Below are 12,726 nucleotides of genomic sequence, written 5' to 3'. Positions count from 1 at the left end.
AATGCAATTGCTACAGATTCATATGTGGATCAAATGATAAAAAATAAAGGAACTTGATCATATCACAAAGGCAATAAACTGAGTTTTAGAAGAACAGGAGACATGAACACCATCAACATGATTGTACTTTATTCAAGAAATGGAACAATACTGACACACAGATTTGGAAAGCACACTCTGAGGACACTGAGCAGTTGTCTGCTGGTCTTCTCTCTGAGCATCTGGGATACTGAACCACTGAAGAAAGGCCATTCTCAGCATTTCCCGGACAACAGCAGGATTATAGTCTCAGGGAAATGCTTTCCCTATCAGGAGTCAGCACAGGCACATGGAAGTTGAAAGTTACAGAAGATTCATTTGCATCCATGATGAACTTTGAATGGAAAACAGAGGTGTCGCTATAAAAAGGACATGACATAGATTCTCTTCTCTCCCCCTTGTTCTGATGACTGATGAACTGATTCGCTCATTTGCTCATTGGTGGGCACTTCTGCTGGCATGGGGGATGGGGACATGGCTCTGGGCACTTTGGAGGTGGACAAGGCTCTGGGCACTTTGGGGGAGGACAAGGCTCTGGGCACTTTGGGGGAGGACAAGGCTCTGGGCACTTTGGGGGAGGACAAGGCTCAGGGCACTTTGGAGGTGGACAAGGCTCTGGGCACTTTGGGGGAGGACAAGGCTCTGGGTACTTTGGAGGAGGACAAGGCTCTGGGCACTTTGGGGGAGGACAAGGCTCAGGGCACTTTGGAGGTGGACAAGGCTCTGGGCACTTTGGGGGAGGACAAGGCTCTGGGTACTTTGGAGGAGGACAAGGCTCTGGGCACTTTGGGGGAGGACAAGGCTCTGGGCACTTTGGGGGAGGACAAGGCTCAGGGCACTTTGGGGGAGGACAAGGCTCTGGGCACTTTGGGGGTGGGCACACAGGAGGAGGCTGGCAGGGCTGCTTGCACTGCTGCTGTTGGTAAGACATCGTGCTGAAGTCTCAGGATCTGGAAGACGTTACGTGAGAGTGTTCAGGGGTGATCAATAAAGAGACGATAGACAGAGACTTGGAGCATCAGATCCATTTCTCCCTACAGGCAGGAACATTATTCTGCACCTCCTGGCTTTTTCTTTCCTGTCTTACTGCAGTCAGTTAGAGAAATCCTCCTTTAATTCATGCCCTTTTTTCCTTTCAGGAAACAAATAAGGCTCTTTTCATATAGAAACACCTTCAAAAAAGGCAATCTGTAGAGGAATTTTAATCTACCAACATTTCTGGCAATCTGGCAAGGTATTATATCCAAATATCTAGGTTATGTGATCCAGCTAGAAAGCAACCATGTCATACATACCTTTAATCTCTCTGATTGGAACATAGATAATCCCTTAGTATACACCTTTTATCCCTAACAATGAATGTAAAGTTAGTTTGTAGAATGAAATACCCATGTTTGAAGGTGAAGTCTGATTGAGGAGTAGAGAAATGAAAAATCAGAGAAAGATTTGATAGACTAAGATATTCCCAACTCTCAAGAGATCAGAGAGAATCAGATGTGACTCAGGAGAGCAGCTGAGAGGGGGAGAGCAGCTTTACGGGAATACTTGTACAGCGATGGGTTGCAGAGAGAGAGAGAGCAAGCTAGACATGGGTGAAGACAGAACAAGTCAGATAATGAGAAGGAGTCAGATTAGAAAACCTACTAGAGTTAGTTTGAGGCCCAGCAGGGAAATTCACTCAGAAGCCTAGAGAAGCCAGTTTAAGTGAGTTAGCTTAGAAAGGAGTTTTGAGCCAGAAAGCGGATGTGAACCAGCCAGCCAGAGTTCAGAAAGACATAGAAAGGGTGAAATTATTCAGCAGTAAGTCTCAGAGGCTGAAAACATTCTGGGCCTAGATAAGATACATTAGTAGAAAGAATCAATAAGGCTCTAAGACTACAATTACACCTGGAAAATAAAAGTTACATTTACAGCAGTCTCGATTTCTAGTGTCCTGAGAACCTCGAAACCAACTCCTATCCCTCTCATTACCTGTGTTGCCACAGCAGGTTGTCTGGAGTTGGACAGTAAAGAACAGATAGGAAAAGTCACAGGTTCTAATACTTGCTAAGGTATATGGCTTTTCAAAGAACTCCAAAACATGCACATGATAGAGAAACAGCCTTTGTTCAACCACCTACCAAATAAAAGAAAAGGTCACTTATCACAGTGGACTGTAGTATCCATTGCTAAATTTCTGACTGCTTGATAGGGACCATTCATCCCATGATCAAAACTAGACTCGCCACACTTGCTTCCTCAAGATTGACTAGAGTGCTGAGGAAGGCCATGAAGACAGACCAACTCAACACACGACACTCAACACGTTCTCCATAAGTAGTTCAAGATTCTAGGTCCAGGAGTCTTCAGTCAGCCATTAAAGGATATTTTTATAAGGCTGGATGCCCAGACCAGTGAAAATAGAACTGACTGATAGTTGGTGGGCCTAGGAATCTCCCAACCAAAGTGCAAATCCATGCATGACTGGCTTGACTAGAACTCTACAAATAGGAAATACCGTGTTCCCGGACAGCGTCATTGTTCAGTGCTGTGACTCAGCGGGCCCGCCTGTCTTCAGCTTCAGTAAAATCTCACCAGTTGTTTAAGTACTCTTTCTTAATCACAGACAATATTTTTTCTCTATAACAACTCCTTTCCTGTTTATTCATTGGTACTCAGTGGTGCATAAGCCCATTTACATTCCTGACTTTGAGGTATAATTTGCCTATGGGCTGAAAGAAGGAAATTAAAGTTGTGATTTCAGCATCATTGTTGATAACTCTGTTTCCAGAGACAGATCATGTCTCCTTCCTGGGTTTGATTCTTTTCTGTGAGCCATAGAAAATAACATATGCCCTTCAGAGGGAAGGGTGATGGCCTTGGGTCTTGTCTTGACGCTCTTCAGGACTGTCATATCAAATGGCATGTCTTGAGTATATATTTGGACTCACCTCTGACCACAGACTACTTATCATAACAGAAGAGAAGCTAAAATTGGACCTTCCCTAAGCATGTTGGTGCTTAGGTGGTCAGCATGAAGGCACACAGTCACTCACAGCTCACTTATGCCATGAGCTCTTGAAATTACCTGAGGCACACCGCAATTATTCTTTCTCTGAGAAATTCCAAAAGATGCGGTACACAGACTCCTTTATGTACAATACACACACACACACACACACACACACACACACACACACACACACACAAACACTCATGCACAAGGCCAAGCTTATGCATAGCCACAGGCACAATAGGCATAGGCACACTCACACATGTACACTCATATATACAGGAGAGAGAGAGGGGGGGGGGAGGGAGGGAGGGAGGGAGGGAGAGATCATCAATTTTCATTTTATATAGCTACACATATCACTTCCTGGTTTTCTAAGACTTATTAATGAATCATTGCTGCATATTATCTGAAATAATGAATTAAAAAGTTGGTGGTTTTGTAATCCTTTTTTTTCTTGTATAAGGAGGTTTAATTGGGGAAAGGGATAAGGGTCAGAGCCTGGAGGAGACATAGAATCAGATGACTGGCTGTGTAGTCAAGCAGACAGATGGACCAGGGGAAGAACCATGAGGTCAGAGAAGGGCAGACCCTTTACTTGGTAGCAGGAGGCACACCTGGTGGCAGAAGGTTATGACATAAGATGTTGCTAGGTCCCCAAGGGTAGGCTAGCGTGATTGCTTGTACACTAACATTACTCCCTTTTTGTTTAATTAAATTAGAAAGATGGTGAGTCAGCAGGAGTAGGGGGTTGTGTTCTTTACAGGCTACTTTCTGCTTCTTTGGGGCTGCGTCATCTTTGAGAACCCTAAGAAAATTTGGGTTCTGGCCAAATTCTGAGGGATCTGGCTGTTTTACTGCTATTCTGGGTCTGCGGAGCCATGATCACGTAGGAGTGTGCAGACCCAGTTGAAGAAGTCTGTGAGGTTAGACTGAAGCACCTATGGGTGGCTGCATCAGAGCTGTCCTGGGTGAAGATCCCAAAGAAACACCTGGACTTGGCAGGATCCTGGGGCACAATATATATATATATATATATCAAGAGCAGAAGATGAAGTTAGTAGGTTAGGAAGAGAACTTTTTCTTAGGTACAAATTGGAAACTTTTAGGCTCGTGGACTTTTTGGCCCATGGTCCTAGTAGTTGGGGGAGGGGAGTCTCAAAACCAACGAATGAGGAAGGATTCTAAAACCAGGGAACTGGGGAGGAATCAGACAATAGGTCGGAAACTAATAATGTTGATTGACAGAGGTGTTTATCTGGAGTCCTTTTGACCCATGACAGAAGGCTCCAAGTGGATTTCCCAATGTTTACAAGAATCTATTTAAGTTTACAAAAGGACACGAACTTTAGGCCTGTTAGCACTACCACTGTTTGTAATCTGTACTGAAATCCAAGCTGAAGAAAATAACAATAGGCCCACATCTTTGTGTCATAGCACAGTAGAGGCTTTGGAAACGATCTTGGGTTAACTGCATGAACACTCTTCTAAAACAAGCTCGGGGAAGGCAGAAGAAGCCTTCCGTGGAGCAGAAAAGGCAAAAGCTCACCTGATCTCGATTTTCAGTATGACTACACATCATGAAAGAGGGGCTTGCTCCTCTTTCCAGAAGACTGGATTTTAGCACAGTGAGAAAAAAAAATTTAAATACTGAACTTGTGACTATGATAGAGGATCATATAGTGGAACGTTTTTACCAAAGTTAGGTTAATAAATCAGAGCTCCACTGGTTCATGTCAAAGCTCTGAATAGTTTTAATACAACAGTAACATAACAACCGGAAGAAATCTGAAGCATTTTTTAAATTCCTTTTATAAGCCTTAAATCACATTATCACCAATTAGCCTTTCACTTGCATTTATCAATCTTAAAACACCTTGTTAGACCATAAAAATACTGTCTCAGTCCTTATAACTTAAGCTCTGTATTCTCAGGCCTTACATAAACTTTTTTTTTTCTATCCAATCATTTACCATGAGACACAGGTGAGATTACTGGGAGCCAGCATTGTAAAGCAAGTTCCTTTACATAAAGGAATAATAAAACGTTACATTTGAGATCTGTTTATCTTTTATCATGAAGCCTTTAATCAAGGAAACCCATGCACCATTTTTGATGAGACCTAGTACCTAGTGGTTTTAACTAGCTAATGAATTGACTAATGAACTAACATGGTGGTAGATTATCTTGGGGTAATGAGCTAATTGTACATTTTCTGAGTCTGGTAACAAGGTAAACCGTGTCTAGACCTAGTGGTAGCATCTCTAGGAGTGAGGCTTGAAGCCTGATTTTTACACATGAAGAGGACTGAGAAGGCATCTGAAGCCTCGATTTCTGCTGTTAAACTGGTAATTCTTTCACTAGTCTGGTCTTCAAACCCATCAGAGACATGAAAAAGATAAATTTTGAAGCCCTCCCCCCCCCACACACACAGAAAAATTGGGGAAAATGGTTAAGTAAGGCAGGGATACCATTTGTGGTCCATTTTTCATATGTTGTGAAATTCCAGGCTTAATAGGAGTCCTGTGTGGGACAGTCTGAAAAGCTGGACCAATTGGGATCAGAAGCTTCTACAATGCTGTCCGGGAAGCTGTCCTGTTCTGATGGGTAACAGCCACTGAGGCGCCTGGGGCTGGAACATGGAGGGTGCAGGATGTCAGTGTCCAGCTTGCTGAGGGGAATGAATTCTTTTAGAGTGAACACTCCGGGTTCACTCAGGTATTTAAGTTTTATCCCTTCTCAAGTCTCTGATGGGTTTGAAGACCAGATAGTTTAGTCTCTCAATTAAGCTTAGTAGGTTAGGGGTTAAGATGTTTTTAGATCAAGATAGATGTTTTAAGTTAATAGAGATGAGATATGATAGATACTAATCTCCATTCAGAAATTTAGACCCAACAAGGTAGGAAAGATGTTTACTTCAAGTTTGCCAAATACAAATAACCAAATCACTATGAATGTAACATTTATATAATTTCAGATTGTCTTGTGGTTCTTCCTGCTGTATGTAGTTTATTTTACTCATGTGTAATAATATAAATGTATATATTAAAAAATAAACATAGTAAAATATTTTTTAAAATATAAATTTAACTGGGCAATCAGAAAGCATAGACCATGCAGCTTCTGAGTCTATTTTAAAAAATGGCAGAGGCTTACCAGCTACTTGGACAACCATCCAAGGTTTGTCTGTGTTGGTGGGGCATCCATCTTTGGCCACCAGTCCAAGAAGATCTCACAGACTTTTCTGTGAAGCAGAAACTTGAAGGGGCTGCTATAATGTTTGTCTTGGCAAAGCAACGCAGTCAGTTTCCTGTGGGGCCTGCTGTTCAGACTTCACATGGTGTGCTGTCAGCCAGTGAGGAAAAGGGCAGTCTGCCGCCCACTGCCCAGCTTTGCTCTGCTTAAAGCAAGTTTCGGGTGGAGTTTCTTCTGTGCCCATCATCATCTTTGGAGGAGATTAAGGGTGTTGTCAGGAGCTGGCATGTCTATCATGAAAAGTTATTTTATTAAACACTTCAAGTGTCATATTCTGCAGATCTCTGACGTGTTTGAGGACCATGTCTATCTCAAGCAGATCTAAATATACAAACATTGCTTGTTTCTAGTTACTCTCTGCTTAACTGCTAAATAAAGCATAATCTTGTAATTGATCACATTAGTGCTTAGCATGACTGCAAATATATTCTTGAACACATTAACCAATCTTTAATCCATAAACACACTCTATAAAGAGACTGAGGACTTTTCTGACCATTATATGATGTAACATCTTAGAGCATAACAGTTTCCCATATGATTTAGTTTATAAAAGCTATAGCTTATAGAAATCTAAAGCTATATTATAGCTCAATGACATTAGGAAATGAGGTCAAATATATTTTTAAGGAAGTGACTTTTAATGTTGTAAACCTCCAAAAAAATTATAAAGAAACTTAATATCTCTCAGTTGTGTTTTGTAATATTAAAATAAAATACCTTTATAAGAGTAAAGGCATGAAGCACAATCATAATTTTCAGAAGGCAACACCAAGTTCTAACAGTGTAAATAATTCAATTTTTCTAAAACTAATATATCCCAACTTAAAAGTGTCTCTGGAACCACTTGGTCACATGGTTTAAGATTATCTGAGCACAAGACTTTCGATTACTAACCCCAAGATGTACATTTTATCCACACTCGTTGGATATAATGATTTATAAGCCACTAATACTGGTTTTGACCCTGGACTTTAAAATCATGCCTGGGTCTGAAAAAGGGTGAGCAACAACAGGGAACCTGAGCCAGCAATACAGTAGAACACTATAGAACAACTTTAAAATTACCCATACTTTAATAACATTTGAACTCCTATTATACCAAATTCTTTTGGCCAGAAAGCCCAGAGATGAACCGGGAGCAGCTGGCAGCAGAAGGAGGAAACATGCATCCAATAACTCGCAAAAAAAATAAGTAATTAGACATACATTCTAAATTAACTTTTGTTGTAAGCCTGAAGTCAAATATTGCAGTAGATTAATGCAGATTTTAAACCATACTCAATGAGCAAATTACATAAATCCTTAGATAAGAGTTTACAACATAATCTGAAGACATTATTTTTGAGAGATGAGTGCAAAGAAATCAGAGATAAAAGATTTTTTTTTTTTTTAAGATTTGGGAAGTAGAGCCTTAGAGATAAGAGACTCTGTGAGCAAAGCACAGAGCAAGTTTAGATATTTGGGAACCATTTGTCTGTGGCTGTGACAATTTGGAAGTCCAGTGTGCTGGTTTCTAGTCCATGAAAGAAGTGGAGAGAACACTTGGTTTCCTGCAGACCAGCTGCGGGGCAGGAGTGGGGAAGTGGGTCCACGTGGGCAGTCCAAGAGTGAGAGCCGCATGGATGGATTGGACTCTAGATAGAATTTGGAATTCAAATTCACAGACACATGTCTCAGGAGTGGTCTTGAGAACAGTTGCTTGCAGTAGGACAAGCGTATGCATGGGCATTGCAGTCCCTGGCCTCACCAGCTCTGACATGTTGTAACTTACAGACAAGAGGTTTAAGCAACTTGGACGACCAGCAACAAAGAAACAGGGCCTGGAAAAAAGAGAAATAAGGAATCAGGAATTACTTTCCATTTCCTCAGTCACTTTTAGTGCTCTTGAATAACATTAGAAAGTTAATTAAAAAGGCAAATAAATTCAAAGCCCCTCACATTGGGTTTTGGGTGTGGAGGCTGAAAGTTTCCCAAAGGTGAGTGAGAAAATGTGAAGACACCTGTGGATGAAGAGAAGTAAATTGTCATTGTAGCCTGCAGTCCTCCTGGCCATCCCCAGGGCTCACGGAGGTCTGAATGGAAGGCCAGGCCATTAAGAGAGTCATCAAAACCCAAGCAGGTGGGGTGGGGGCGGGGCATGGGGGTGTCAATCAGCTCAGCCTGGCTAAGCTGGAGGAGACTGGGTCCAGGGCATGGGGGAATTGCCAGAAGGCAAAGAAGAAAACCAAGCTCTAGTAACAGGATCCCATCTCCCGGAAGTTGAGAAACAGAGTTGCAAAACCCACAGCCGCCCAGAGGGGCTGTGGATTTTCAGGCAGACCTGTAATGGAGGTGAAAGTTGAGCAGGAAGGGGAACAGGGGTGCGGTAGCCAAGCCTAAAAGAAACTGTAGGGTTGCAACTCAGAGGATGGTGAGGTGGAGACAGTTGAAACTTACCTAAGTGTCAGTGGTGGATGGAATGGTGAGCAATTGGTGAGCAATTGGGTGAGCCGGAAAGCAGATTTGTTGCAGGTGGCAGCAGGCTGGAAATAGGGTGGTAGTGTGTGCCTTAGGCCCACGAGAAGCATCAGGAGAGCCTACCATGGCGGGCCCCTACTGAGGTGTACCCCCCTGAGGAATTATGCCACGCGGCAGGTCTCATACAAGGAGATTTATTTGCGGGAACGGAAAGAGAAGTTAGGGCTGGGAGGAGGGGTAAAAGCAGATGAGCTGGCCATGAAGGCAGAAACTGAGGGGCAGAGGTTGTCGGGGCAGAGACTGGGGTGCGGATGTGTTGGGGCAGAGAGGAGCAGAGAGAGAAAGAAACAGAGAAAGACTGTGGGGACAGAGAGAGAAAATGTGTTGACAGAGAGAGGTTTTTGTAATTCTTTATTGACTTTTTAAATGTTTTTGTTGATATTATTTATGTTTTACATATACATTTATATTATTATACATATATAAAATAAATTACATAGAGCAAGAAGAACCACTAAATCATCAAGAATTATATTAATGTTACATTCATAGTGTTTTGGCTATTTGTACTTGGCAACCTTGAAGAAAACATTTTCCTATCTTGGTGAGTCTAAAATTCTGAATGTAAATCAGGATCTAGCATAGCTCATCTTTATCAACTTAAAATGTCTATCTAGGCCTAAAAACATCCTAATCCCCTAAACAACTAAGCTTAATTGTGAAACTCAACTATTTGGTCTTCAACCCCATCAGAGACTTGAGAAGGAATAAAATTAATACCTGAGTAAGCAGGAAGTGCAGCTTAGCAGCTTCCAATTTGAAAAAAAAAAAATGACAGAGATAGTTTGCTGCCTGAACAATCATTTCCACCACTGACAGAATTCTGCCTAAACATAGGCAAGCTTGGATGCAGGTAGAGTCGACGGCCAAACTCTGCCTAAAAAAGGTAAGCAAGTCCTCACTAGTTCCTGCCTCGAAAATATTACTGTTTTTGTCTTGTCTTGTTTTTGTTTTTGTTGTTGTTGTTGTTGTTTACACTTTCTGTGATGACAAGACTCTAGGCACTTGGAACATGTATACACAGGAGGATGGCAAGAGTGCTTGTAATTTTCCTGTCAGGGTCTGAATAAAATTACACGAAATTTCTCTCCCTACCCCACAGAGAAGGAATCTCTAGTTTATGGAAAATCAAAACTACCCATCAATCCCTTCTCTACTGCAGAACTCCCTGAACTTCCTTTCCCTGTCACCGTTTCGTTTTGTTAACCTGAGAACCTGTGGTTCCTCTTGCTGTGTGTAGTTTGTTTTATGTAAACGTAATAATATAAATGTATACGTAAAAAAGAAATTAAATAAAGAAATAAGGCAAACAAAGAATTCAGGGAGCTACAACCTGCTAAGAGGAATAACAAAAGAGTTCAGAAAAGAGGGGGAAATCTATTTGGTCCTGGAACGTTGCTTTATGTTTGGAGGAGAAAGGACAGAATGAGGAAGACGAAGCAAAGCCTTTAACTACTCCTAGCTCGTCTCTGAGAAGCTGGTTCACGTGGCCATTGTATCAACATCAGGGAAGCATGGCAGCTCCTCTGACTACAAAGCTTTTGACAGTAAGGAAGGATTCAGTCGAGATTGCCACTGTCCACTTCCCTAAAGGGAAAGAGTCATCCAAGTGCAGCACCTGAGACCAGATGCTGACAAAGGCACCAACAGTGGATGGCTCATAAAGGCTAGTTAGGACACGTGCCACCAGGCCAGGTCAGTGGGCGGCTTCTTATTCTCCATACTTGCACACAACACCTAAAGGATCGTCCAGGAACATAGCTGGCTTCTGCCATGACAAATTGCAAAAGGACCTACTGAGCTGGGATGCCGTATAAGACAGAGTCAGTTACAACTGAGGTGGATCTTCTGAATATAGCCTGCCCAGAAGGGTGTAAAGGGTTGAAGGGAAATCATGGAAAAGGAAGAATTACATTAGTTCTTAGGAGATTAATTAATTACATTAATTAATAGGAGATAGGAGGGCAGGGTGCATTAGGGCACATGGAGAGTGATGATTAACATTAAAGTCCATTTTTTAAAAAAGACATGGAAATCTATTTTTCAAAATGCTTACTAAAACATGTACATATATAAAACGTTTTGGTAGAGTTACCTGACAACTCGAATTGAGGCAGGAGGCATACTACCACAAGTAGACGCTGCATACTAGGAAATGCAAACCTCGTTACCAGTCTGAGCTTACCTCTTTTTAGTCAGCCAGCGGGGTCCCATTGATTGACCCTACTACTTACAGACTATGGCCTATAATCTTGTCCACCTTCTAGAACTTCAGGGTACGACCCTACTGCTGTAGCCATCACATAAGTCAGAGAACATGGAGAGATCAGGCATGTACTCCTCTGGACACCTCATCCCTTCTGACCAGCCTTCGTGATCCTGGAAGGTGCTGTTTACACGGCTGAAGAAAAGAAAAAAAAATCCCCATTCCCACCCGGTTCTGAACCCTGAAGGCCACAGCAATGACCGGCTTGATGAGGTCGGCCCACTGGTATAGTGTAGCACTAATGAATCGGAGCAACTAACCATTTACTATTTGGATTGAACGTTTTTATCCATGAGTCAAAGTACATACCTGGCACTGGTAAAGGAGAGATAATCTATAACTAGATGGGGCAATTGTTCAACAATCCAATCAACACTATTACTCTCATAATAAACAAGTCGATACAATATTCCCTAATGGTGTATTGCTATAATAATATCCGTATATCTGATCCCTCATCGGGGAAGCTTCATCTTGCTGTAGATTATTAGCATAGAGGCCCTCAACTGATCCATGGTGCAGAGGCTAAGAAGCTTGTGTGTGCTTAGCATCATCCTCATGGAAAAAGTGATAGAAAGTTTGAAGGAGCCAGAGGTAGAAATTAATTTCTTCACTCAACCAGGTCATTAAACACTTGAACTCATAACTATTGAGACAGCATGCATAAGTCATGTGGAAATCCCAAGCCAGAAAAAAACTTATCATGAGAGAGAAGGGAAACATGAGAGATCCCACCACTGAGGAGCTACTGACAGCCGATGGCTTCTAGGAGAAGTGGTGTCAGTCTTCTTCACTGATGTGATCCTTGGCGTGTGGAGCACATACTGTCTACTGTAGATGGACCACACAACCTGGAGTTGATGGACCCAGGGAGAAGCAGATAGGAAGTAACTCAACGTTGGGTGGGAAGGGAAGGAAAGGCATAGAGGGTGAATAAGGACACCGGAGTGAATGCCATAGAAATACACTGGATGAGATTCCCAAGGAACGAATAAAGATGGGATTTTAAAGGAAACACCATGTTAAAGCACATAAGCAAATCTACAACTCTAAAGACAAGTATCATGTGTTTGCTCTCATATGTTGAATGAAGTGGATTAGGATGAACACACCTTATATGCATATAGTGAAATATCATAATGAAATATATGCTAATAACATTGATTTTAAAAATACAAAGCATGTCTGTAATCTCAGCCCTCAGGGAGGCAAAGGCATGTGGATCCCTGTGAGTTCAAGGCCACCTTGGTCTACAAAGTGAGTCCAGGACAGCCAAGGCAAGCCAAGAGAAGCCCTGTCTTGAAAACAACAACAAATGCAAGGTACAAATCCTCACAGCACTGGCACTGGAGTCACAGCAGCCTGAGTCTCTTTTCAGGTGGAGACACTGAAGTTAAGTTCCTTACACCTGAGCTTCAGGAAGAGCTGCCACAGATGAACAAGGACACACGGCACATTTTCTCCAAGTATGAACCTTGAAGACCTGAGGCATGCAACACCCGTGTGCCCACACATGCGCACACACACAAGGGTACCTACTAGCTGTCATCTATCATCGAATTAAGCATTTGATTCTCTTGGTTTTATGATAATTTAGATCAAATGGGACTGGATTCAGTCTGAATGTTTTTATCATGATTTTCCAAGGAGTTTT

General features: G+C 42.1%; 2 protein-coding genes across 2 annotated transcripts in view; both read right to left on the bottom strand.

Annotated features, from left to right (window-relative positions):
- The window catches only part of LOC311589940 (uncharacterized protein), a 44,708-nt gene that overhangs the window by 15,265 nt on the left and 16,717 nt on the right, over positions 1 to 12,726 (bottom strand). The gene's annotated exons all lie outside the window — the stretch shown is intronic.
- On the bottom strand, positions 467 to 988 carry LOC311589800 (uncharacterized protein; the record flags this gene model as incomplete). Its single annotated transcript, XM_084768451.1, has 1 exon — positions 467 to 988. The coding sequence occupies exon 1, from the start codon at positions 968 to 970 to the stop codon at positions 467 to 469; it is 504 nt and encodes a 167-aa protein (XP_084624577.1). The 5' UTR covers positions 971 to 988.

The sequence above is a fragment of the Acomys minous genome (assembly GCF_964271855.1).
Source record: "Acomys minous genome assembly, chromosome: 19".
Lineage (NCBI taxonomy): Eukaryota > Metazoa > Chordata > Mammalia > Rodentia > Muridae > Acomys > Acomys minous.
This window is presented reverse-complemented; position numbering and strand designations above follow the sequence as displayed.